This window comes from Lithobates pipiens, unplaced genomic scaffold (genome assembly GCF_037356315.1).
Source record: "Lithobates pipiens isolate NorthernLeopardFrog02 unplaced genomic scaffold, aLitPip1_a1.2 Scaffold_8, whole genome shotgun sequence".
Lineage (NCBI taxonomy): Eukaryota > Metazoa > Chordata > Amphibia > Anura > Ranidae > Lithobates > Lithobates pipiens.
In genome coordinates, this window is record NW_027507903.1 from 454,569,299 (window position 1) to 454,596,571 (window position 27,273).

The following is a 27,273-nucleotide window of genomic DNA, read 5'->3' on the forward strand; positions in this document are numbered from 1 at the left end:
CTTGGAGTATACAGCAGGGCAACATATCATAGGCAATGGCTTATATGGTACTAATTTCAGGTGACTGTGCACTGGCCAAAGGCTATGCTGGGAACACCCCCAGTGAACCCTCATATAACCCCACCCCCTCTGTGGAACTCTAGTGTCACTAGTGTCCTTAGATGATGGACCACTAAATGGAAAAAGTTACACGTCCAGAAATGTTAAGTAGCTGCAGTGGCCAGCCAGCTGCACTGCAGTGGCGTTTTACAACACCAGCTGCTGGAAAGTTAAGTATAAAACCTCTTCTTTTAGGCTAGGTTCGCATATTAGCAGGTGCAGGAAGCCATGTAATCGCATGCCTTCCCGCAAATGCAGAGAAAAATGCAATGCTGCTTAGGAGATGTGTGGGGGAGATCAATAATACTCATAGCACCCCAACCGCACTGAACTATGCATTTTTCCCTGCTACATATTTGGAAATGATACAAGGACCTTTTTCTTGTGTTTTCAGAAGTACATCAGCCCATTCAAACAAATAAGCTACTATGCCCGAGCAAACGTAGCTGCAAGAAACCGCATAGATGTGAATCAGGGTTTAAAAGGCAGGCCTTTTTGCTGTTTTGATCATGTAGGGAGACAGAGGGGTTGATTTACTAAAACTGGAGAGTGCAAAATCTGGAGCAGCTGTGCACATTAGCCAATCAGCTTCTAACTTCAGCTAGTGTAATTAAGCTTTGGAAAATAAAACCTGAGTGACTCATTGCAAAAGGATTTCCAAGGCCAGGCTGCACTGTATTAAAAAAGCCAAGCAGTCGCAGCTTGTTCAGTAGCACAATTGAGCAGCCACCAATAATAGAGTGCTTTCCACTGTGTGTAATGCACATAGTTATGAGTACTTACAGGAACAATCAAGTGTATAGGCAACCAACTATTGAAAAAGGGCTTTAGGAAGTCAGATAGTTTTCAAACCATGGGCTGCCACCTATCAATTACAAGCACCTACAGTGAGGGGAGAAAAGGTATCTGATCTCCTGCTGATTTTGTACATTTGCCCACAGACAAAAAAAATAAAATACGTCTATAATTTTAATGTTAAAATAAACCTAACAGTGAGAGAAATAAAAACAAATATATCCAGAAAATCATCTTCTTAAAAAGTAATAAATTGATTTGTATTTTAAAGAGAGAACTAAGTATTTGATCACCTAACAATCTGCAAGATTTCTGGCTCCCAGGTGTCTTCTATACAGGTAACAAGTTGATATTGGAAACACTGCTCCTAATCTCAGAGTGTTACCTGTACAAAAGACACCTGTATACAGAAGCAATCAGATTCCAATCTCTCCACCGTGGCCAAGACCAAATAGCTATCAAAAGAATGTCAGAGACAAGATTGTAGACCTACACAAGGCTGGAATGGGATACAAGACCATCACAAAGCAGCTTGGTGTGAGGGTGACAACAGTTGGTGCGATTATTCACAAATGAAAGTGACACAAAATAACCGTCACTCTCTCTCCGTCTGAAGCTCCATGCAAGATCTCACCTCGTGGCATTTCAATGATCATGAAAACGGCGAGGAATCGGCCCAGAACTACACGGGAGAATCTCATCAATGATCTCAACGCATGTATACAGAAATTACGTGCAGCGCTCAAATATGAAAAAAACAATGAATAACCACAAAAAAGTAAGTATATCTACACATTTGTGTGTAAAAAAAATGACATGAAAAATCAATATGTGAAATGTAAATAACAACAATATTAATATAGAACAATGGCATGAATATCACAAGACATCCAATATTCAGCGAGTCCATATATTATCATCAGTGGAAAAAGTCCATAAACAAATAATGGGAAGAAAATTACTTCTAAACCAAGACAGACTTCTCCATGTGACATCTATATTTAAAGTGAAAAACGACAGTGAAACCACCACCGGTTGTGAAAAGACTTACCGGAGTAAGAGGACTCAAATGGGCTTATGCACAATGAGTCAGTAGGGTTTGTGGTGTGAAATACCAATGCATGGAACATCTACACCTGTAGTCAGGATCAGAGTGGAAGATGGTCCATCCATCCAGGGATCAACAAGACAACAATCTATGGGATTGGCCAGCGTGATATGCTGGGTCCTCTCAAGCGGTCACACAATACAAGCAAAAAGGAGAAACAAAATCCATAGTGTAAACCAGTATAAAAAAAAATGTATACTTTTATTAAAAGTAGGGAACACTCACATTTAGTAGGCATAAAAAGCACTTATAATGTACAATATGACCAATGCAATGGCATTTGTAGGGCTCGTACCGGCGCATTTCGTCAAGCCTGCTGTAGCCACTGCGTTTAAATAAGATATGAAACCCCCAATCCTGTAAATGTCCACCTGCGATTGTGATTTGTGCTTCTGACAAGATAACATGGCATTTCCCGTTTAGTAAAATAGCACTGGGGCGTGCGTTCCAAGCCTCAAAATGATTTTGGTTGAATAACCCATAGACATTATGGGGGCAGGTCGATGCTGGCCAAGCCTCACTCTAATCACTAAACAGAGTGTACAAATCGGCTGACACACAGAACACCCTGTATGGACGTTAGTAATAACCTCACCTAGATCACTCCCACCAGACCATCTGCGGTTCAAGCCTCGCTCTGAAATAACCAGAGCGGCTGATATGTACGCCGCATCATCAACAGGAAGTTAAAGGCAACGACACCACCATGTATTTTTTACAAAGAGGAAGAAAATAGTCACATTCAGAATTGTAAGCATTTAAAAAAAAAAAAAAAACACTGAAGAAAAAATATATGAAAATGAAGCAATCACAGGACTGGTCATTATCGTGAAGCCCCCATATATAAAAAAGGTTATACAACTGATAAGTATAATCGAGTACAATTAATTACAATTTTTTTTTTACAACTGCTTAACCACTTAAGGACCAGGCCTCTTTTTCGGACTTGGTGTTTCCATGTTTAAAACAGTTTTTTTTGCTAGAAAATTACTTAGAACCCCCAAACATTTTATATTGTTTTTTTTCTAACACCCTAGAGAATAAAATGGCGGTCATTGAAATACTTTTTTTTACACCGTATTTGCGCAGCGGTCTTAGAAGCGCACTTTTTTTGGAAAAAAATCACTTTTTTGAATAAAAAAATAAGACAACAGTAAAATTAGCCCAATTTTTTTTATACTGTGAAATATAATGGTATGCCGAGTAAATTGATACCCAACATGTCACGCTTCAAAATTGCGCCCGCTCGTGGAATGGCGTCAAACTTTTAGCCTCAAAAATCTCCATAAGCGACATTTAAAAAATTCTACAGGTTGCATTTTTTGCGTTACAGAGGAGGTCTAGGGCTAGAATTATTGCTCTCGCTCTACCGATCGCGGCGATACCTCACATATGTGGTTTGACCACCGTTTTCATATGTGGGCGCTACTCACGTATGCGCTCGCTTCTGTGCGCAAGCTCGTCGTAACGGGGTGTTTTTAAAAAAAATTATTTTTTTTTTATTTATTTTAATTTATTTTATTTATTTTTACACTTTTTAAAAAAAATAAAATAAAATGGATCACTTTTATTCCTATTACAAGGAATGTAAACATCCCTTGTCATAGAAAAAAGCATGACAGGTCCTCTTAAATATGAGATCTGGGGTCAAAAGGTCCTCAGATCTCATATTTGGGCTAAAATGCAACAAAAAAATAAAATAAAAAGAAAATCTGACATTTAAAAAAAAAAAAAAATACCTTTAAGAGGTATGGGCGGAAGTGACGTTTTGACGTCGCTTCCGCCCTCCTATGGTATAGAGACGAGTGGGGGCCATCTTAGCCTCACTTGTCTCTATGCCCAACAGACTGAAGGACCCGATCGCCTCCGCCGCTACCGACGGCTCCGGTAAGCGGCGGAAGGTGCGGGAGGGCGGCGGGAGGGGGGGTGGCACCTCTCCCGCCGCCGATAGCGGTGATCTCGCGGCGAATCCGCCGCGGAGACCACCGTTATCGTACAGCCGACCGCCGCCTGAAGAGATGGATATCGTATGCGTATAACATGCATCCGCAATTTTCCAGATTTTAAGGGGAAAAAAGTGCGTGTTATACGCCGATAAATACGGTAAGTAAAACTTTTCAAATTTTTTTTAAAAATTTGAAACAAAGGATGTATTATGCATAATTGATTATCATGACTTACCGTATATACTCGAGTATAGGCCGACCCGAATATAAGCCGAGGCCCCCAATTTACCCCCCAAAAAACTGGCAAACTTATTGACTCGTGTATAAGCCGAGGGTGAGACATGCCTGTCCATCCCTGTGTGTGTGTCCGTCCATCCCTGTGTGTCCGTCCATCCCTGTGTGTCCGTCCATCCATCCCTGTGTGTGTGTGTGTGTCCATCCATCCATCCATCCCTGTGTGTGTGTGTGTCCATCCATCCATCCATCCCTGTGTGTGTGTGTCTCCATCCATCCATCCATCCCTGTGTGTGTGTGTCTCCATCCATCCATCCCTGTGTGTGTGTGTCTCCATCCATCCATCCCTGTGTGTGTGTGTATCCATCCATCCCTGTGTGTGTGTGTCCATGTGTGTGTGTGTGTGTGTGTGTGTGTGTGTGTGTGTGTGTGTGTGTGTGTGTGTGTGTGTGTGTGTGTGTGTCCAGCCTACCTGTGTCCCGAGCCTCCGTCCCGTGCCTTGCCTCCTTGCCTCCGTCCCGTGCCTTGCCTCCTTGCCTCCGTCCCGTGCCGTGCCTTGCCGCCTTGCCTCCTTGCCTCCGTCCCGTGTCGTGCCTTGCCTCCGTCCCGTGCCGTGCCTTGCCTTGCCTCCGTCCCGTGCCTTGCCAGGATCGCCGCTCTTCGTCGGCGCCTCGGCGGCCATTCTAAAATTCAAAAGCCGCGCCTCCGCCTTCGCCTGTGATAGGCGGAACACTGAATTTCACAGCAGCCTGTGTTCCGCCTATCACGGACATCGTCTCATCCTCGTCCGTAGTACGAGGATGAGCGGATGTCCGTGATAGGCGGAACACTGACTGCTGGGAAATTCAGTGTTCCGCCTATCACAGGCGAAGGCGGAGGCGGAGGCGCGGCTTTTGAATTTTAGAATGTCCGCTGTCTGTCTGCTCGACACGCTGATCGAGCAGGCAGACAGCGATGACTCGAGTATAAGCCGAGGGGGGCACTTTCAGCCTCAAAAAAGAGGCTGAAAATCTCGGCTTATACTCGAGTATATACGGTAATAAATGTATTAACCTCCTATCTCTGTCTTTAGTTTATAAATGTAATGTGTCAATGTTGGCTTATTTGTTATATATGCTTAGCGTGTACAAAAATGTTTGATGTCGTATGAATGTTTGGTAGTAGCAGATTTAAACTGTGGGGTCTTATGTCATCCTCGTGTATTATAATGACATACATTACACTTCTTGCATGGGAAGTATCCAATGAGGTTAGGAAAAAAGGATGCTCTTACAGGGGGATTGATGATATTAGGTGCAATTTTGCTTTGAAAAGATGGAACACCCCTATATAGCACTCTGGGGTGGTCCGGAAATAACAAACCTAAAATGTTATCCCTTTTTAAAACCTCCCAATGTTTATGAATGATGGACTTAATCTGCACGTGTTGGGTGGAGAATGAAGTAATCAGTGACCACTTAAAGGTCTCATTAGAATCCGTGCAGGGTTTATCCATCAATAAAGACTTTTGCTCGGTTTCTAAGGCTTTATGTAAGTACTCTGAAGAAGCGCAAGTGAGGGATCCTTGAACAAAAAATGTTGGACTGCCTCTATTCCCAACTGATGTGGTATGCTGGTGTACAGAGAGGCCACAACAGCTGTAGCAATAATGTAATCCCCCCGTACATTGACACCTTCTAGCAACTTGATGGTCTCTCTAGTGTCTTTCAAATATGGGGGTGTACATTTAACTAGTGGCTGGAGAAAGAAATCAATATAACGCCCCAATCGTGAGATGATCGAATAGAAGCAGTCCAACATTTTTTTGTTCAAGGATCCCTCACTTACACATCTTCAGAGTACTTACATTGAGTTGTTGGAGTTCGCCACCCAGCACAATTATTTTTGGTTCGACAATCAATGGGGGCTAAATTTGCCCCTAGCCTTGCTAATTTATTCATAACCAAGTGGGAGGAGGATGTCGTCTATGCCCAGGAAAGGCCAGAATTAGTTATTTGGCCAGATATATAGATGACATCCTCCTCCTGTGGGATGGCAGTCCCGATTCTCTTAATCAGTTTTTTGCTTCTCTCAATGAAAATGATCAAGTTATTTCCTTGACTCATGAGTCTAGTCATAGGGGAATACATTTCTTGGACTTGGATATTGAGATCGTTGATCATCAGTTTAAATTTAAAACCCATTTTAAGTCAACCGACCGTAATGGGTTCATCCCTATGGACAGTTGTCAACACAGATCTTGGCTGCGCTCAGTTCCGCGCAGCCAATTTTTGAGGTTGCACAGGAACTGTTCCAACATTGAAACTTTTAAGATTCAAGCTCATGTCTTAAAACAGAGATTTTTGGATAAGGGATATGTGCGGGTGGAGGCTAAGGCTGTATTTCAAAAAGCCTTAGGAACTAAGCAAAATTCTTTATTGATGGATAAATCCCACGCAGATTCTAAGGAGACCTTTAAGTGGTGGTCACTGATCACTTCATTGCTGATGACATCAGCACATGCTGTGCAAGTTTAGGAGATATCCTGGGTAGCTGCAGGTAAGCCTTAATATAGGCTTAGCTGTAGCATAAAGTTGTAAATAGGGTTTACAACCACTTTCATAAGTCATGATAATCAATTATGCACAATACATCCTTTGATTCTAATTTAAAAAATTTAAATTTCTTGAAAAGTTCTATTTTTTTTTTTTTACTCTTAATATTCTCCAGATATTTTCAATTGCAAAATATATATATATATATTTTAATAAAATCAATTAGGCAGTAGCAAAAATTTTTACATTAATTGTGCTCGATTATACTTATCAGTTGTACAACCTTTTTTAGGGGCTTCATGATAATGAACAGTCCTGTGATTGCTTCATTTTCATATATTTTTTCTTATTTCAGTTTTTTTTCTTTTTTTTAAATGCTTACAACTCTGAATGTGACCATTTGCTTCCACTTTGTAAAAAATACATGGTGGTGTCATCGCCTTTAACCTTCTATTGATGATTCGGAGCACATATCAGCCGCTCTGGTTATTTCAGAGCGAGGCTTCAACCGCAGATGGCCTGGTAGGAATGATCTAGGCGAGGTTAGCGCTCAAGTCCATACAGGGTGTTCCATGCATTGGCCGATTTGTACACTCTGTTCGGTGATTATAGTGAGGCTGCATGCCCCAGCGTCATTTTGCTAAATAGGAAGTGCCATCTCATCAGAAGCACAGATCGCAATCACAGGAGGGCATTTACAGGATTGGGGGTTTCATATCTTATTTAATTGCAGTGGCTACAGCAGGCTCATACCAGAGATGATGTCTCCTTAGACGAAACACGTCAGTCCAGCCCTGCAGATGCCATTGAGTTGGTCATATTGTACATTATAAGCACTTTTTAAAACTACTAAATGTGAGTGTTGCCTACTTTTAATAAACATACCAATTTTTTATACTGGTTTACACTATGTGGAGTTTTTTCTCCCTATTTTGCCTGTACTATGTACCGCTTGGGAGGACCCAGCATATCACGCTGGCCCATTCCCAAAGATTACTGTCTTGTGTTGATCCCTGGACGGTTGGACCATCTTCCGCTCTGATCCTGACTACAGGCGTAGATGTTCCATGCATTGGTGTTTAACACCACAAGCCCTACTGACTCATTGTGCATAACCCCATTTGAGTCCTCTTACTCCGGTAAACCTTTTCACAACCGGTGGTGGTTTCACTGTCGTTTTTTTCAATTAAATATATAGAGTTCACACGGAGAAGGCTTTCCTGGTTTAGAAGTCATTTTCTTCCCATGATTTGTTTATGGACTTTTCTCACTGATAATATATGGACTCACTGAATATTGGATGTTCTATATTAATATTGTTTGTCGTCATTAAATTTTTTACACAAATGTGTAGATATAAAAAATTTTTGTGGTTATTCCCATTTACTTCAAAGTTTTTTTCATATTTGAGCACTGCACAAATTCTATATACATTTTTTTGGTTTGCACTTGTTTGGTGTTGTGCTGGCTGCCATTTGATTATCTTGTCAGAACGATATATACCAATTTTTCCAATGACATCAAGGCAGCTTGGACCATAGTCACAGAAAACAATTGGCAACACACTAGGCCATGAAGGACTGAAATCCTGCAGAGCCCACAAGGTCCCCCTGCTCCAGAAAGGAGATGTACAGGCCTGTCTGAAGTTTGCTAATTAACATCTGAATGATTCAGAGGAGAACTGGGCGAAAGCGTTGTGGTAAGATGAAACCAAAAATCAAGCTCTTTAGGATCAACTCAACTTGCCGTGTTTGGCATAGGAGGAATGCTGCCTATGACCCTAAGAACACCATCCCCACCATCAAACATGGAGGAGGTGGAAACATTAAGCTTTGGGGGTGTTTTTCTGCTAAGGGGACAGGACAACTTCTCACAGGAGAACCTCCTTCCCTCAATAAGGGCATTGAAAATGGGTTATGGATGGGTATTCCAGCATTACAATGACCCAAAACACACAGCCAAGGCAACAAAGCAGTGGGTCAAGAAGAAGCACATTAAGGTCCTGGAGTGGCCTAGCCAGTCCCCAGACCATAATCCAACAGAAAATATGTGGAGGAAGCTGAAGGTTTGAGCTACTGTCAGCCTTAATGACCTGGGAGAGGATCTGCAAAGAGGAGTGGGTGTGCAAGATAAGATGTGTGCAAACCTGGTGGCCAACTACAAGAAACGTCTGACCTCTGTGATTGCCAACAAGGGTTTTGCCACCCAGTACCAGGTCAGGTTTTGGGAAGGGGTCAAATACTTATGTCACTCATTAAAATGCAAATCAATTTATAACTTTTTAAAATGCGTTTTTAGGAATATTTTTGTTATTCTGTCTCTCACTGGTAAAATAAACCTACCATTACAATTATAGACTGATCATTTCTTTGTCAGTGGGCAAACGTACTTTGTCAGCAAGGGATCAAATACTTTTTTTCCCCTCACTGTATGTACACTCCCCATCTTTAGAGATTAACTCTAACATTGAATTAAAAAGGTAAAGTTGGCAGGTTTTACAGTATTTCAAAGGTAAATAGATATCACTCACCTACTAGTGCAGTAAGAAACCGGTTCATAGACAATGGCTCTAGATGCATAGGCCCTTCATACCCGGACTCCTGCTCACTGCGAACATAATCCCTAATATATGTACAATGGAATCATAAGTTAACAATTTGCTAACACAGCAAAAACCATTTGATTTTGTTTTTTTTTACTTGTCATGTATAAAAAGAGTAGAAACCATATTTAGAAGGTAAAAAGTTTACTTATGGCAAGGCAGCTAATGATCCAGCACCCCCATAGTCCCTTTGTCCTCCTGTGTGGATATTGTCTCCTGTCAGGCTAGGTTCACATCTGTGTGGGTCTGCACTTGTTCCCACAGCTGCAACCACCTGCACAGAAAAACGCAGGTGATGCATGCAGATGGAATTAATCCTAATGGTACGCCATGCGCACTTGGAACTGCACTTGCAGTTCCTGGGCAGGCTGTGATTCCAGAAATGGTGGAGGGACCTTTTCCTTGCATTTCGCAGAGCCGCATTAATGTGCACCTAGCCTAAAATACACTACTTACCTACGCCACACTGCAGTGTTGCCCTCTGTCATGCCCTTCCTACTGTTTCCACCTTCCAAACATTGCTATTGGCTCATCACTATGATAGGCTGCCTTACTGACCAACAGGAGTGTGCATGAGGCAGGACTGGGCAGGCACACTTCAACACTAGAAGTTTTAGGGCTTTGCCTGTTACAACAGCCTAACATTCAGGAATAAGAATGGGGACCTGGAGGATGCTGCAGGTTTTGCCTTGACAGAACCGTTTAAAGATTCAGAAGGAGGTCAATCCTTTTTAATCAATTGAATTAAGTTACTGTATATTTCCATAGTGCTCTTCTCCCTGGAGACTCAAAACACTTATCAAATTGGTGTTGGGGCAGATAGGAGTGAGGCAGCCATCTTAGGTGCATTCAGTAGAATATTATATTACTAGGGCCAACTAAAGGCAGGAGTCAAAATTACCTATAAGTAAGTCTATGAAGTGAGGGAGAAAAAAAGTTCAGAAAGACTACACAGGCACAGGGAGAATCTTGCAAATTCTAAGCAGGTAATGTCTTGACTACCAGCGATCACAGTGCTGTAAGGCAGAAGTGCCTACCACTAAGCCACCGCAAATTGGCATAATCTATTTAGATGTTCTGATCTTGTCACCATATTTTTCAACGTTATAAGCAGCTGCTAACACCAGGTAAATTGTATTTTCAGTTCATATTCCTTTTAGGCAGGCAACCAAAAAAAAAAAAAAACCCATCAAACACAACAACATTACAGATGATAGCCCATGTAATAAGCTTAAACTAAAATCTGCAAAGACACATCATAATGCTGCAATTTCCCTTATCACATTTTTGCATCTCTGGATAATGACCCATGCACCCTCCTCACCTGGAAATCTGATGTCCTGTGTAAAGCAGCAAAGCAGTTACACAGTAGAGGTACAGCTTAGCGAGATGCTGGCGAGGTAAAGTCAAAAGAACAACACTTAGGATGTAACCTGCAGAAGTAAATAAGAAATTGGGTAATTAAAAAATAGCACACAGAGTTGTACATTTGTGTCATTGGATAAACAAAAAAAAAACAAAAAAACAGGGCTGCCCCAGCAACAATTTTAAGTTGTTTTCTGAACTACTAGGAGATGTTGCTTGTCTGCTACTTCAGTGGAAGTCAATCCACCAAACTGAATATAACAGTTGTACGGCAGTTACAGAGCTTACAAAGGTCCTATGGATTGTGGGCACTGCTATAAGTCAATATAGTGGGTTTTGAACCCAATCGCCGATTTTTGCACCCACGTTTAAAAAAAAAATCATTTTAAGACTGAACTTTGCATAAAACCCCAAATATTTTCTGAAAGCATACACCATAAAGAATAAAATAGTGGTAGATACAGTTTATTATGTTAAGCGTCATTACCGCAAAGGTCTGTGAAACGCAACATTTCAGTAAAAAATGCACTTGTTAATTTTAGGGCTCACAAACGCACAAAATTACCCAATTTTTGGGAAAAATATAAAAAAGACGAGGTTGTACCAAGTAAATAGATACCCAAAATGTCACCCACACAATGCGTGCACCCATGAAGTGACGACAAACTTCAGTACCCTATATTTTCCATAGGCAATGCTTTAAAAGCCCCTTACAGGTCAACAGGTTAGTGTTACGGAGGTGGCTTGGTGCTAGAGTTATTGCTCTCACCTCTATGTGTACGGCAATAAGCAACATTTGTATCACAATCAACATATTTGTGTGTAGGCACCCCCTGACATGTATGTTTATGTTCGTAAGGGGGGGGGGGGGGGTGCTCAACATATTGTGTGCTTGGGTGTAGCAAAAAAAAAAAATAATGAATAAAAAGTCCATGTGGTGATGTTTTGGCGTCGGGATGCCTTTAATGGGACTTTCAGGGACCCTGGATATCACAACTGTACTCCAATGTATCTAATGTAGTGCAGATGGCACAACATTAGATGCTCCCTCCTCTCTGCCTGGTGGCACCAGCCATGCAGATGGGCAAGCAGACCCAGGATAGATGGCAGAGCACCGGATTGCTTCCATCTGACAGCCAAAAGTCGCCTTGTTAGAAAATATTAGTGCTATTTTATTCACTGACACCAATTAAGGGCACAATTCCTCCCAATGACATCAATGATGAAGGCACAGTTACTCCCAATGACACCAATGATGGAGCACAATTCTTTCCAAAGATGGGAGATTGTTTACTCCCACTGATGCTGGGAGATTTTGTACTCCCGATGGCCACAGTCCGGCCTCCCTAAAGTCTGAAGGACAGTAAACTGGCCTTTTGTTTAGAAAATTTTGAGACCCCTGGCCTAGGCTATAAGAAGATTGCCAAGACCCTGAAACTGAGCTGCAACATGGTGGCCAAGACCATACAGCAGCTTAACAGGACAGGTTCCACTCAGAACAAGCCTCTTCATGGTCAACCAAAGAAGTTGAGTGCACGTGCTCAGCATCATATCCAGAGGTTGTCTTTGGGAAATAGATGTATGAGTACTGCTAGCATTGCTGCAGAGGTTAACCACTTAATAACCGCCCTATAGCCGAATGACGGCTACAGGGCGGTTTCTTAACTCTGGGAGGCCGTCATATGACGTCCTCCCAGAATTCCGCTCTCTCGCGCCCCCTGGGGCGCGCACTCGAGAGCATCCGTGACCGCCGGGTCCACAGGATCCGGCGCATCACGGATCACGGTAAGCGCACGCTCATAGCGGCCGTTTACCACGTGATTGCTCCGTCAAATGACGGAGTGATCACTTGTAAACAAACCGGCGTCATGTTATGACGCCGGTTCCTCCCTCCCCCTCTCTGTACCGATCGGAACAGCGGAGGGGGAAGAGATCGGTGTCAGCAGCGATGTGGGCTGCATCTGCAGTGCCCACATCGCTGCTCACCGAAAATTAACCCCTCAATTCCCTGCAAATACCCTGCAATACCCTGCAACGCTCTGCAATACCCTGCAACGCTCTGCAACACCCGCCAATACCCTGCAACGCTCTACAACACCCGCCAATACCCTGCAACACTCTGCAATGCTCTGCAACACTCTGCAATGCTCTGCAACACCCACCAATACCCTGCAACACTCTGCAATGCTCTGCAACACCCGCCAATACCGTGCAACACTCTGCAATGCTCTGCAACACCCTCCAATATCCAATGCTCTGCAACGCAATACTCTGCAACGCCATACTCTGAGATACCCAGCCATAGTCGGTGATACCCTGCAATACCCAGCCATAGACACCCCCCCCCCCCCTCCCGCCGCCCTCCGGTGCTTCTACCTACTCGCCAATACGATCAAATCCAGAATCTTTTTTTTTTTTTTCCAGGCTTCCCAGCTTAGAAATGAGATGCGGGGTCTTACTGACCCCATATCTCACTGTAAAGAGGACCTGTCATGCCATATTCCTATTACAAGGGATGTTTACATTCCTTGTAATAGGAATAAAAGTGATCAAAAAATTTTTTTTTGGGGAAAAAAAATGTCAAACTAAAATAAAGAAAGTAAAATGAACAATAATTTTTTTTTTTTTTTTTTTAAAGCGCCCCTGTCCCCATGTGCTCGCATGCAGAAGAGAACGCATACTTAAGTCCCGCCCACATATGAAAACGGTGTTCAAACCACACGTGAGGTATCGCTGCGAACGTTAGAGCGACAGTAATAATTCTAGCCCTAGACCTCCTCTGTAACTCAAAACATATAACCAGTAAAAAAAATATATCGTCGCCTATGGGGATTTTTAAGTAGCGACGTTTGGCGCCATTCCACGAGCCTGTGCAATTTTGAAGAGTGACATGTTAGGTATCGATTTACTCGGTGTAACTTCATCTTTCACATTATGCAAAAATTGGGCTAACTTTACTGTGTTTTTTTTTTTTTTTTTAAGCACAAAACAGTTTTTTTTCCAAAAAAAAGCATTCGAAAAATTGCTGCGCAAATACCGTGCGAGATAAAAAGTTGCAACGACCACCATTGTATTCTCCAGGGTGTTTGCTAAAAAAACATATATAATGTTTTGGGATTCGATGTAATTTTCTAGCAAATAAATGATGATTTTTACATGTAGGAGAGAAATGTCAGAATTGTCCTGGGTGCTCCAGAACACCTGATGGCACTCCCTGCATGTTGGGCCTCTGTATGTGGCCACACTATGTAAAAGTCTCACACATGTGGTATCACCGTACTCGCAAGTAATAGCAGAATGTGTTTTGGGGTGTAATTTGTGGTATGCATATGCTGTGTGAGAAATAAACTGATAATATGACAATTTTGTGAAAAAAAAAAAAGTTAAAAAAAATCTTGATATTGCAAAGAATTGTGGGAAAAAATGACAACTTCAAAAAACTCATCATGCCTCTTACTAAATACCTTGGAATGTCTTCTTTCCAAAAAGGGGTCATTTGGGGGGTATTTGTACTTTTCTGGCATGTTAGGGTCTCAAGAATTGAAATAGGCCGTCAGTACTTCAGGTGTGATCAATTTTCAGATATTGGCACCATAGCTTGTGGACTCTCACAAAGACCAAATAATATCCACCAATTTGTACTTATTTTTACCAAAGATATGTAGTGGTATAAATTTTGGCCAAAATTTATGAATAAAAAATTACTAATCTGCTAAATTTTATAACAGAAACGAAGAAAAATTCATTTTTTTACAGAATTTTCTGCATTTTTTATTTTATAGCACAGAAAATAAAAAAACCAGCGGTGATTAAATACCACCAAAAGAAAGCTCCATTTGTGTGAAAAAAAGGACAAAAATTTCATATAGGTCCAGTGTTGCATGACTGAGTAATTGTCATTCAAAATGTGAGAGCACCGAAAGCTGAAAATTGGTCTGGTTATTAAGGGTATTTAAGTGCCCAATGGTCAAGTGGTTAAAGGGGTGGGGGGTCAGCCTGCCACCGCACACTGCATCAAAATTGGTCTGCATGGCTGTTGTCCCAGAAGGAAGCCTCTTCTAAAGACGATGCACAAGAAAGCCCTCGGTCAGTTTGCTGAAGACAAGCAGACTAAGGACATGGATTACTGGAACCATGTCCTGTGGTCTGACGAGACCAAGATAAACTTATTTGGTTCAGATGGTGTCAACCGTGTGGGATGGCAACCAGGTCAGGAGTACAAAGACAAGTGTCTTGCCTACAGTCAAGCATGGTGGGAGTGTCATGATTACTGCCAGCACTGGGGAGCTACAGTTCATTGAGTGGCCACACAAAATATTGACAGTTTGGGCCCAATTTGGACATTTTCACTTACGGGTGTACTCACGTTTGTTGCCAGTGGTTTAAAAATTAATGGCTGTGTGTTGAGCTATTTTGAGGGGACAGCAAAGTTATACAAGCTGTACACTCTACTGTACACAACTTTACATTGTAGCAAAGTGTCATTTCTTCAGTGTTGTCACATTAAAAAATATAAAATATTTACAAAAATGTGAGGGGTGAACACACTTTTGTGAGATATTGGTAATAATATATATATATATATATATATATATATATATATATATATATATATATATATATATATATACACACATATATATATATACACATATATATACACACACATACATACACAAATCCCAGTGCATGTAAACCTCCCCACCCGCTGCCAGATCTTTACAACATACAGACCTGACAGCTAAAGGGTTAAATAAAACTTCAGGAGTCGTAAAACTCTTAAAAACATGATTGTTTATAAGGAATTAGGCTACTTTCACACTGGGGCGTTATAGCGCTAAAAAACAAACCTGCAAAGCGCCTCTCCTGTCACTCCAGTGTGAAAGCCCGAGTGCTTTCACACTGGAGCAGTGGTCTTGCGAGATGTTAAAAAAAGTCCTGCAAGCAGCATCTTTGGGGCGCTTTAGGAGCAGTGTATACACTGCTCCTAAATCGCCCCTGCCAATTGAAATTAATGGACAGGGCCTGCACAGTGCTTTGGCAGCGGCGCTATTAATCCCTTCATCGGCCACTAGTGAGGGTTAAAAGCACCCCACTAGCGGCTGAAAAGCGCAGCTAAAACCACAGTAAAGTGGCACAAAAAATAGCGGCACTTTCACACTAAGGCAGTGGGGGCGTCGGCGGTAAAGTGCCCTTAAAGTGGTTCTAAAGGCTGAAGGTGTGTCGTAAACAACGGCTTGCTATGGAGGCACTCGGATAAGAGCAGGAGTCAGGAGCACCAACAGCAGGGGACCAGAGAAGAGGATGCCCAGAGCTGCTCTGTGCAAATCAACTGCACAGGGAAGGCAAGTATAACATATTAAATTTTTTTTTAAATAAAATCTACCTTTAATATCACTTTAAAGGGGTTGTAAAGGTACGTGTTTGTTCATCTAAATGCATTCTATGCATTAAGGTGAAAAAACATCCGACAATACTGGCCCCCCCTGCCCCCCCATTTTACTTTTACTTACCTGACACCTCGAAAGTCCCGCGCTCGCCCCCGACATCTCTTCGCTGCTCAGCCTGGCTGTTCATTGGTTACAGTGGATGGATTGAAAGCAGCACAGCCATTGGCTCGCGCTACTGTCAATCACATCCAATGACGCAGCACGCCGGGGCCGAGTGACACAGTGAGCACCTATGGCCGTCGGCTGTATCACAGGAGCGCGCCCTCAAGCACTCCACACCATGCAAGGGAGCTCGCATGAAGGTGTTGAGTCCTTGCGGGGGGGGCCGAGACAGCCGCCGAGGGACCCCAGAAGATCAGGTTCGGGGCCACTCTGTGCAAAATGAGCTGCACAGTGGAGGTAAGTATAACATGTTTGTTATTTAAAAAAAATATATATATATATGTATATATCTTTAGTGATCCTTTAAAGTGGTTGTAAACCCTTACAACACACTTTGACCTATGAGTAAGCGCTGTTTGTAGCGTGAAACGCGGCAGAAATCTTGTTCTATTTTTTCTTTTGTTCCCCTTTGCTGTGATGTGTTGTTCTATGGAGTTTTGCACTTGCATTTGAAGAAATAAAGGCACTTTATCTTTTACTCAACCCGGAGTGCGGCCATCCAGAGTTTTGTTCTGTTTCTGCACACTTTGACCTACAGGTAAGTCTGGATTAAGGCTTACCTGTAGGTCCAAGAAATATCTCCTAAACCTACACGGTTTAGGAGATATTTTCCGAAAGACAGGCACTGATGTCTACGGCGCATGCGCCGTAGACAGCAGCGCGCAGGCGCACTGAGCGCGGCACCCGTCAACGGCGATATGCCGCGCGTGGCGGCTCCCGTGCGCATCCGCGGGAGTGACGTCACGCGGCTTCGCCAAATGACAGCTGCAGAGCGGCGAGACCCACCGAGAAGATGGATGCACCAGACTACAGGGGACAGAGGTGACTTTGCTGGCTCCTGTGTCAGGTAAGTGTCACATAATGGGCTACTATGCGATGCATATACATTATATATACACACACAGGATATAAAAAGTCTACACAGCCCTGTTAAAATGTCAGGTTTCTGTGATGTAAAAAATAAATGAGACAAGGATAAATAATTTCAGAACTTTTCCACCTTTATTGTGACCTATAAAGTCTACAATTTAATAACAAACTGAAATCTTTTAGTATCGCATACTAGCACCCTGTGTTAAACTTAAGTGACAACTAAGCCTTCAAGCAATGAGTGGTTATCACTGGAGGCCGCTTCCATTTTCCCCAGTCTTCCTTCCGGGTCCATGGACTCCGGCTGTCTGACCGGTTTCGGGGTCCCATCCTATGGGCCATCCAGCACCTATACACTAATCCCATGTCCCAGGTTAAGACTCCTTTTCCCTGTCCTCCACCTTCCCGACAGCGAATGGGACTTACCAGGGGTGCCCACTCTCACCATTACTGTTTGTGCCGTGTGTTGAGCCCCTGGCGGTGTCCATTCATAGAAATGCGGATATTCGTGGGGTCCCGGTGTGGGGAAAGGAGTCCAACCTACACACTGAGCTCGATCTACACAAATCCCTCTCTGGCTATAAAATAAACACGACTAAATCAGAGCCTCTCCCTATTAATATCCCAGCAGCAGAAGTACAAAACCTGCAGCAGTGCTTCCCCTATCACTGGAAGACGAAAGCCCCGAAATATTTGGGGGCTGTGATCACCCCGTCTTATGCCACTCTATACTGAGCCAATTTCCCCCCCTGTTCCGGTCCATAAGGGTCCTTCTACAGAACTGGAAGGCCCACCATATTTCTCTCCTGAGGAGGGTGGCCTCTGTAAAGAGGACCATCCTCCCCAAACTCCTTTATCTCTTCCAGACACTGCCCATTCCAATTCCATATGCAGACTTGAGAAATCTCCAAGCAGACTTGGTGCGCTTTGTCTGGAACTATAGGAGACATAGGATACCTCACTCAGTCCTGGCGGTGTCCCGCTCCGATGGAGGGTTGGCGTTTCCTGACTTAAATACTACCAAGCAGCTCAGCTACGCGCCTTGACCTCCTGGTTTCCCCAGGATCCTACAACAAGTGGACAGAAATCGAAAAGATATGGTCTGCTCTGGAATGCGAACGCGGAGGTGGACTCGGGCCGGCTTTTGGGACCTATGCTTCATTTTAGGTCGCTCTGGCACAGACTATCTCGAGCACTTAACCTGGGCTCAGAAAGGTCTCTTTTGACCTACTTCCTTTATAAACCTAGGATGCCCGCTGGTCTCACACACACCAGATGTTTTCGACCTGGGTGACACTGAATTTATTCCACTTTGGCCACTTGGTGCATCCTTGCTCACACAAGATGCTCTCATTCACTGAACTCCAAAAAAAATTAGATCTACCTCGCCAGGTGTTTTATAAGTACTTGCAAATAAGACATTATGCCCAATCTTTCACCCGAAATCTTCAATTTCAGCGCCAACCCCCTTTGAAAGCCTGGTGTTAGAGGGATCCGCACGCCAAGATTTAATTTCAGATATATATTGGCTGCTAAACTCTTACTCCATCCCCACCCAAGGTAAACACACATCTATGCTTTGCTGGAAAAAAAAAAAAAAAAAAAAAAAAAAAAAAAAAAAAAAAAAGGTACTGGGAGGGGAGATCCCAGAGGCAACAGCGCAGACAATCTGGTCTCAAGCAGCAAAAAACTTTTTGCACGCTCTACAAGGAGAAAGCCTATAAAATCCTCTAGTTTTGGTACCCGACACCAGATGTTCTCCACGCCATCTATCCCTCCGTGTTGGCGCTGTCAGGGAGCCAAGGGGACCCTATATCACATCTACTGGACCTGCCCCAAGATAGTGGCTTTCTGGACGGAAACGCAGCTTTTATTGACCCGCCTTCTAGGAGTACAGGTTCCCGGGACCCCAAAATCTTAGGAGTTTCAACCCTGCAGATTCCCAAACATTCCAAAACACTGCTTAGACATGTCCTGATGGATGCGAGATGCCTGGTTGCCCTTCATTGGAAACGGCATTCCCCACCATCCCAGGCAGATTTGTATACTAGAATAAAAGACATTGAGCTGATGGATGAAATGACAGACAGATTACAGGATAGACTGGAAATACATGGCAGCATGACAAAGTTTGGGAGGAATGGCGTAGGCGAAAGGATCCGCCCTGAGCTGATGGTCGAGCCTTCCTATCTTCCCCCCCTTCCTTCCTCACACCCCCCCCCCCCCAATATCTTTCTCTCGTTCCCTTTCTTTTTTGGGTTTTGTTGTGGTCTACAGCAGACCCCATTTGATAACTAGCAGTTTTTATGTGGAAACAGCAACGACCCCCTATTGTCTGTTTTATTGTTTACTGTTACTCGATATACACTGGCCTTTTGCTGTTATGCTGAAGTCTGTGTATTACAATGTCAACTTCTTGTCTATTTACCCACTCTTATGATTAATAAAAATTACTAGAAAAAAAAAAAAAAAAAGCCGTACAAATCAGTCGTGTTAACTTTTTAATCTCCCTCGCAGAACAAAATCTAGATATAGATACAAGCTTTGGGGAACCGCTACCCTTTCCTCTGTTACCATTTTTAGAAATAAATCTCATTTAATTATCTGTGTAAAAGCTACATCCTGCAAACACTTCATTCTTGCAGACAGCACTACGCTTTGTAGCAGAAATACTAGATTAACAGGAAATGAAGTACAGGAAGCCTAGGGATATATATTAACTGAGGAAGGGCATAATGGGAGAATGGGTGTTATGCACCATAGCAATTTTGAGAGTGCTTTTCTTAAAAGATATTCTAATATGCTGTGTGGGTAACTAAAAGCGTGTTTAAGACACTCTTCAGAATTTCTCTGTACCTCTGCATGACAAATGTCGCTGCAGGTGACAGACATATATACCCATTGAAAAAAATTGCATGAATTTGGAGCAAGCACCATGTGTGGAGGTACACCGAGGCCAGAATATTAAATCTCAGTGCAGCTAAGCTTCTGCCCCACCTCTGGTTGTCACACAGATCACACAGCAGCAGAGGAGTTTAGTAACTGGGTGGGCAGAGTGCTGGAAATTCAGAGACACTAGTTCCCTATCAAGTCTGATCCCCTGTGACTGACAGCAGGCCAATAGACTATATGCTACAGAATCCACGCACTGCCTGCTGTCCATCACGTGGAGAGAGAGGGCCTGATGAGGAACTAGTCCCTCGGCTTCACCATCATGCTCAACCCACTGTCAACATCATTGGTTTTTGGATAGAGTAATGGTTCCCACATCGGGAATAGCCCGCTGACAGCAAAAATAAGTCGCTGGTTAAGGACTGCAGCTGGCAGATATAAAAAAACTGATGAAAAACTGATGTAAACTGAATCAGTTTTTGGTTTGAAAGAAACGTGACTGAACTGATGAAGCAGGTGGACCGCCCGTGTGAAAGGGGCCTAACTGTGTCACTAATTTGTTTGCTATATGTTCCCTATTGTAATTAGCAGTTAACTACAACATATCCATGTCTTAACAAGTACAGACTCAGAATACCTATTCTGCTGATCAGTACTGAAGCTGGATTAACACTATTGCAATTTGGATGAGGAGATTGTGACTGGCTCTCTATGGAGCCGGTTCACACATCTCCAGAGCGAACTGCACAGGCGTTCTGTGAGTCTTTTGGTCCATGCCAGGTCCGAATTCAGCCAAAAATTTGGGCTGAAATCGGACATGAACCGGTGAATGGAAATGCACTGGACCCCTGCTGTGAGCTGCTCCATGCTCGTGTGAACCCAGCCTGAAAGAACTAATGACAGCAGCTCTGCCACACTGATTTGGGATCTGGCTAAAAGGGCCAGCAGGTCCCAACAACTACACATGCTGGTATGTACCCCAGTGGGGAAAGACTATAGAAGTCTCCTGTAGTGCCTAGACATTTAAAGTTGAACTCTAAGATATGCATTGCAAATATTGTTTAAATACAAGAGTCGTGTGCATTCTTACTTGAATCTTGGTGTGCACCAAGTATTTCTTTCAGATTTCTGTAGTAACCCAGTGTTAAACTTTGCCTCAGGAGTGTCCGGTAATAAAGACCAGAGGGGGGGGGGGGGGGGTATTCAACCTTCCTAATTTTCTGCAGGCAGCTTGTAGAGGGTGGAGCCTTCTGGGTCCCTTCCACAGCTCTACTCAGGCTACGTGGAGTGCAGTGATCACATCAATGCTTTGGTATAGTAATATCTGGGTTTGTAAAGATCTTTGGTGATAACAAAGATCTTTTGGATCCTTTGTGGCTATTGAACAGCATATTTTGTATGTGAAACTCACATTTTATTGTTTTTCTAAATTGCAACGACTGTCTTAAAGTAAAGGGACACAATAGCCTTACGCAAGAACTCAAGCAGTTTGATAGCATGCCTAAGACAGTCAAGTCTAATTAATTCATAAAATAACACAAACAAAACGATTATAAAACACGAACCCATCAAATATTTGGATACGTGACAATATTTCTCTGACAGGAAATCAATCTGCCCTTTGTGTTCTCTATAAAGGCAAACAATTTATAGCCAAGAAAAAAATGCAGCTTTTGGCATTAGCAAATACTAAACTAAACATATAAGGTCATGAGAAATCGCAAAGGAATGCCATACCGACATAATGCATGTTAAGTGCCAGGTACTTGTACTGGAAGAGAGGGTTGCTGTTCAGGCTACTTCTTTGGATCTGCTGGAAGAAGGAGCTGACATCCCATCGGTAAAGGACATCTAGTAGCATGATGCTAGGCACTCGTAGGGCCACGTTCAACATGGCTTCCAACTTTTCCTTTGCACCCATACCGATTCCCTTTGGCGCAAGTTAAAGTCAAACTGTGAAAACACAAAAACAAAAGACCGGTAAGTGGTGGAGCAGAAATGCTGATCTGCAGGAGTAATCCATTTTTATGTGTAACGCAGATAGCCGACATATTTAGCAGTACTATACAAAGAATACTCACACTGATCCATTCCCTTACAATCCAATTGTTCCTATCAAAATTCATACACACAGCACAGTATTTTGGGCAAAAGATGTTTAAGTTATCCACATGCTTTAGTGAACTTCATACAAGTGCAGGGAGCACTTGGACTTCATATAAAAGTGTCTCTGTAGTAAACTAAACCCATGTCTTCAGAATTTTGAGACCATAATGCTGCTCTTAACTGTGGACCAAGAGGTCTGGTCCTACGTATGCATACATAGATTCAAGTTTACTGAGGCATAAAGAAGCTAAGAAACTGAGTACTGGTTGTAATATAACATATCAAAGCACAGTCAAAAATTATAAGAGCCCCAAACATTATAATTTTTTTTTCCTGCAGAGGCCCTAGAGCAGGGATATGCAATTAGAGGACCTCCAGCTGTTGCAGAACTACAAGTCCCATGAGGCATAGCAAGACTCTGAAAGCCACAAGCATGACACCCAGAGGCAGAGGCATGATGGGACTTGTAGTTCTGCAACAGCTGGAGGTCCGCTAATTGCATATCCCTGCCCTAGAGAATAAAATGGTGGGTTTTGCAATTTTTTTTACATCCCACATTATTTGCCCAGTGGTTCTTCAAACGCAATTTAACCACTTCAGCCCCAGAGCGCTTAACCTCCTTAATGACCAGGCCATTTTGTGTTACTTTAACTGACAATTGTGCAATCACGTGACACTGTACCCAAATAAAATTGATGTCCTTTTTTCTAGAAAATTGCTTTCTTTTGGTGGTATTTGATCACCTCCGCGATTTTTGCGCTATAAACAAAAAAAGTGTGTGTGTGTGTGTGTGTGTGTGTGTATGTATAATACATTTTATATATATATATATATATATATATATATATATATATTATATTTATATTTATATTTATATTTATGTGTTAAAACATATCCAATATAAAAAAATAAAATAAAAAAAAAAATTTCTTCATCAATTTAGGCCAATATGTACAAGATCCCAATAAGCATTTATTGATTGGATTGCGCAAAAGTTATCGGGTCTACAAATTATGGGATATTTTTATTTATTTAATTTTTTTACTAGTAATGGAGGCGATCAGCGCTTTTTAGCGGGACTGCAATATCGCCGCAGCGCACAAATCGGACACCTAACCGACACACTTGCCACCTTTTTGGGGACCAGTGACATTAGTGATCAGTGCTAAAAATATGCACCGTTACTGTACTAATGACACTGGCGTGGGAGTGGGTTAAAATCGGGTGCTTGCTAACTGTGTGGGGGATGGTCTGACTGGATGAAGAAGACAGATCATTGTTCCTGCTTAGCAACACAAGATCTCCATCTTCATCCCTGTCAGAACGGCGATTCTGACAGGGATTGGCTCTTCAGCCCTTCAGTGAACTTGCCTCCTGCAAAAGCCAAATATTTCAAATTTGGTCTCATCAGTCCAGAGCACTTGCTGTCATTTTTTCTGCAACAGTTTGTATGTTTTCATGTATAGTTGAGTCATTTATCCTCGTTTCAACATCAGAGGTATGACTTTTGGCTGCAATTTTTCCATGAAGACCACTTCTAGCCAGACTTCTTTGGACAGTAGATAGGTGTACCTGGGTTCCACTGGTTTCTGCCAGTTCTGTGCTGATGGCACTGCTGAAAGTTTTCTGATGTCAAAACTGCTGAATGTTTTCTGATGTCAAATGGAAGTGAGCATGGTGTGATTTTCATCTGTTGCATTAAGTTTCCATGGCCGACCACTGCTTCTTTGGTCCTTAACCACTTTCAGACCGGACCATTTTGCTGGTAAATGACCAGAGGTCTTTTTACACTTTGGCACTGCGCTGCTTTAACTGGTAATTGTGCGGTCATGCAATGTTGTACCCAAACAAAATTTGCGTCCTTTTCTTCCCACAAATAGAGCTTTCTTTTGATGGTATTTGATTGCCTCTGCGATTTTTATTTTTTGCGATATAAACATAAAAAGACCGCAAATTTTGAAAAAAAATGATATTTTCTACTTTTTGTTATTAGAAAAATCCAATAAACTCAATTTTAGTCATACATTTAGGCCAAAATGTATTCAGCCACATGTCTTTGGTAAAAAAAAAGTCAATAATTGTATATTTATTGGTTTGCGCAAAAGTTGTCACATCTACAAACTAAGGTACGTTTTCTGGAATTTACGCAGCTTTTAGTTTACGACTGCCTATCTCATTTCTTGAGGTGCTAAAATGGCAGGGCAGTACAAAACCCCCCCAAATGACCCCATTTTGGAAAGTAGACCCCCTAAGGAAATTGATAAGAGGCATGTTGAGCCCATTGAATATTTTATTTTTTTGCCTCAAGCGATTGAATAATGACAAAAAAATATATATTTTTTTTTTTTTTACACAAAGTTGTCACTAAATGATATATTGCTCACACATGCTATGGGCGTATGTGAAATGACACCCCAAAATAAATTCTGCTGCTTCTCCTGAGTACGGGGATACCACATATGTGGGACTTTTTGGGAGCCTAGCCGCGTACGGGGCCCCGAAAACCAAGCACCGCCTTCAGGCTTTCTAAGGGCGTAAATTTTTGAGTTCACTTCTCACTACCTATTACAGTTTTGAAGGCCATAAAATGCCAAGATGGCACAAAACCCCCACAAATGACCCCATTTTAGCGGGTGCGGCGGGTGCGGCGAATGGCTGAACTCGAATCGCACAGAGATCGGATGTGATTTGCACTGCAGTGCGGTGCGAATCACATTCGTTCTCATAAACCGCTGCAATGTGAACCCAGCCTTAGTGACACTGGCGACGGGGGGTGATCACGGGGTTAAACCTTTATTGGGGGGGTTAGGGGGGTACATTAGAACTAAAGGGGGGCTAACTCTAACTGCCCTAACAGTTATTACAGTCACAAATGACACCAATGCAAAAAAAAAAAAAATGACATTGGTGTCACTGTGACTGGGGGGCAGGGGTAATTGGGGGGGTGATCGGGGGGTAAAGAGGGGGTGTGAGTGTGCCTGGCATGTTCTACTGTGTGTGTAGAGTGTTGGTGCAACTCACCGAACCTCTCTCCTCGGTGCCGGAACGAAAAATACCGACACGGAGGAGAGAATACATCACTTCCTCTCCTGTGTTTACATTACAGGAGAGGAAGTGATGTCACGGGGGATTTCCATTCGTCGAGAGCGATCGCGATGGGGTGGCCATGAATGAATGGCCGCCCCCTCATCCCGGATCGCTCTCGAAGGAATGCCGACCGCCGCAGGCACCGGGGGGGGGCCCGATCGGGCCCCCCACCCGCGGGCAGGCAGGGACTTATATATACGCCCATATGCCTGCCCGTGCCATTCTGCCGACGTATATCGTCGTGCGGCGGTCGGCAAGTGGTTAATGTTGCCCGTTTCTTTGCGCTTCTTCACAAGAGCTTGAACAGCAGAACTGGAAACCCCACTTTACTTTTGGGTTGTCACCAGAACAAAAATAGAGGGGAAATGTTCAAAAGGTCTGGTGACAACTAGAGATTAACTCATTTTGAAGGGATTTTCTCCCGCTTCCGGTTTTGGTTGTGGGACAGAAAGTGAAAGTAAATCTCTCTAATGGGACATAGATGGCAGAAGAAAAAAAAAACTGAGTGGGGTTATAACCCTCCCTTACTATATCCAAAATGAAAATAAAATTTCATTTATTTCTATTATTCCCACCAAGATATCTGGTGGATATTTGCATACCTGTGCACCTTAGAGTTTGAAATACTTTTGGTGGCAAATAAAAAAATAAATAAATAAATAAATAAATAAAAAGGCCCTCACTTCAAGATACCCGATTTGTGGTGCTACTACTGGCTGTTTTCTGTGAACATAGCCGACTGGTTTATGAACTCTACTATGTGGTGTTTATGTATTTAAAATGATAGTAATTTTTTCATTTAGTATATATTTTTTTTTTTTTGGAAAGAGTAGGGGGCGTTAAACCCTTGGCAGATTATCTTTTCTGCTGCCTGTGTTGCATGGTAGAAATTCCACTTTCTGTCCCAAAGATGCAAAAGGAACTTAGCCAAAAGTGTTCCCCTCCTAAAACCGATGTCCCTGGAACAGGTATCCCCATTGGACTATTTCTTCTTACCTCTTCCTGTTTTTGGGACAGCTTTAAAAATGTTGGATTTCCCCTCATTTTCTTGATGACACCAAATAGTCCATCCCTGCAAACAGTGGCAGAAGTGATATTTTCTTGCGTAAAAAAAGAATCTGTGTTACTTCTTCGCTACCCATTTGAAAGATTCCAGCAGTTGACTGGCAGATTTTCTAAGTCGCCAAATTACGGGAGACAGAATGGTCTCTGCAGCCAGGTCTTCAGTATGATCATAAAAATTTGGGACTGTGCCCATATAGCGGTACTGTGATGCAATGGGCAAAATGATACTGCCACTGACATCTCCAGTGATATGAATAGTGATCAGTGCTAAAACAAATGCACTGTCATTGTATTAAATGACACTGGGCTGGAAGGGGTTAACATCGGCGGCAATTAAAGGGTTAACTGGGTGCCTAGCAAGTGTTTGTGCTGATGGTGTGCTGCTTTTACTCAGGGTTGTGGCGGTTTTTACTCCCGGATTCGCCGCAGGATGAATTCAAGGCTACGGGAGAGGTGCCCCCCACCACTTTCTGGCCGTTTATGGGTTTACCCCGAAGTGAACTGATGCGACCGATGGCTAGGCAGGAAGTCGAGCAAATAAAAGATGGCCCTCCATTTGGCTCTATGGCCTTGGAGGAGGACCAAAGCGACCTCTGACGTCACTTCTAGTTCTCGGGCATAAAAACATTTTTATTTTATTTTTTAAAGTCAAAGTGTCAATTTTGTTCTTTTCCTTTTTTTTTTTTAAAGGTAAATGAGAGATCTGGGGTCTTTTTGACCCTAAATCTCTCAAAACAGAGGACCTCTCATGCTTATTTCTATTAGAAGGGATGTTTACATTCCTTGTAATAGGAACAAAAGAGATAAATACAAATAAAAAAAAAGTGTAAAAAAAAATATATATATATATAACTGTCCCATCCCTCCATGCTCGTGTGCAGAAGCAAACACATACATAAGTCCCGCCCACATATGTAAGCAGTGTTCAAACTACACATGTAGTAGCATGAGCGTGCGC

At 42.6% G+C, this 27,273-nt stretch overlaps 1 protein-coding gene across 3 annotated transcripts in view; it reads right to left on the reverse strand.

Moving 5' to 3' along the window:
• The window catches only part of RNF145 (ring finger protein 145), a 263,348-nt gene that overhangs the window by 212,767 nt on the left and 23,308 nt on the right, over positions 1 to 27,273 (reverse strand). For all 3 annotated transcript variants that reach the window (XM_077468425.1, XM_077468422.1, XM_077468423.1), the window contains exons 2-4: positions 21,795 to 22,010; positions 10,643 to 10,751; positions 9,247 to 9,338 (exon numbers count right to left, since the gene is read on the reverse strand). In XM_077468425.1, the coding sequence (XP_077324551.1) occupies positions 9,247 to 9,338; positions 10,643 to 10,751; positions 21,795 to 21,978 (385 nt within the window). In that variant the 5' untranslated portion in view covers positions 21,979 to 22,010. The remainder of the gene's footprint in view (positions 1 to 9,246; positions 9,339 to 10,642; positions 10,752 to 21,794; positions 22,011 to 27,273) is intronic.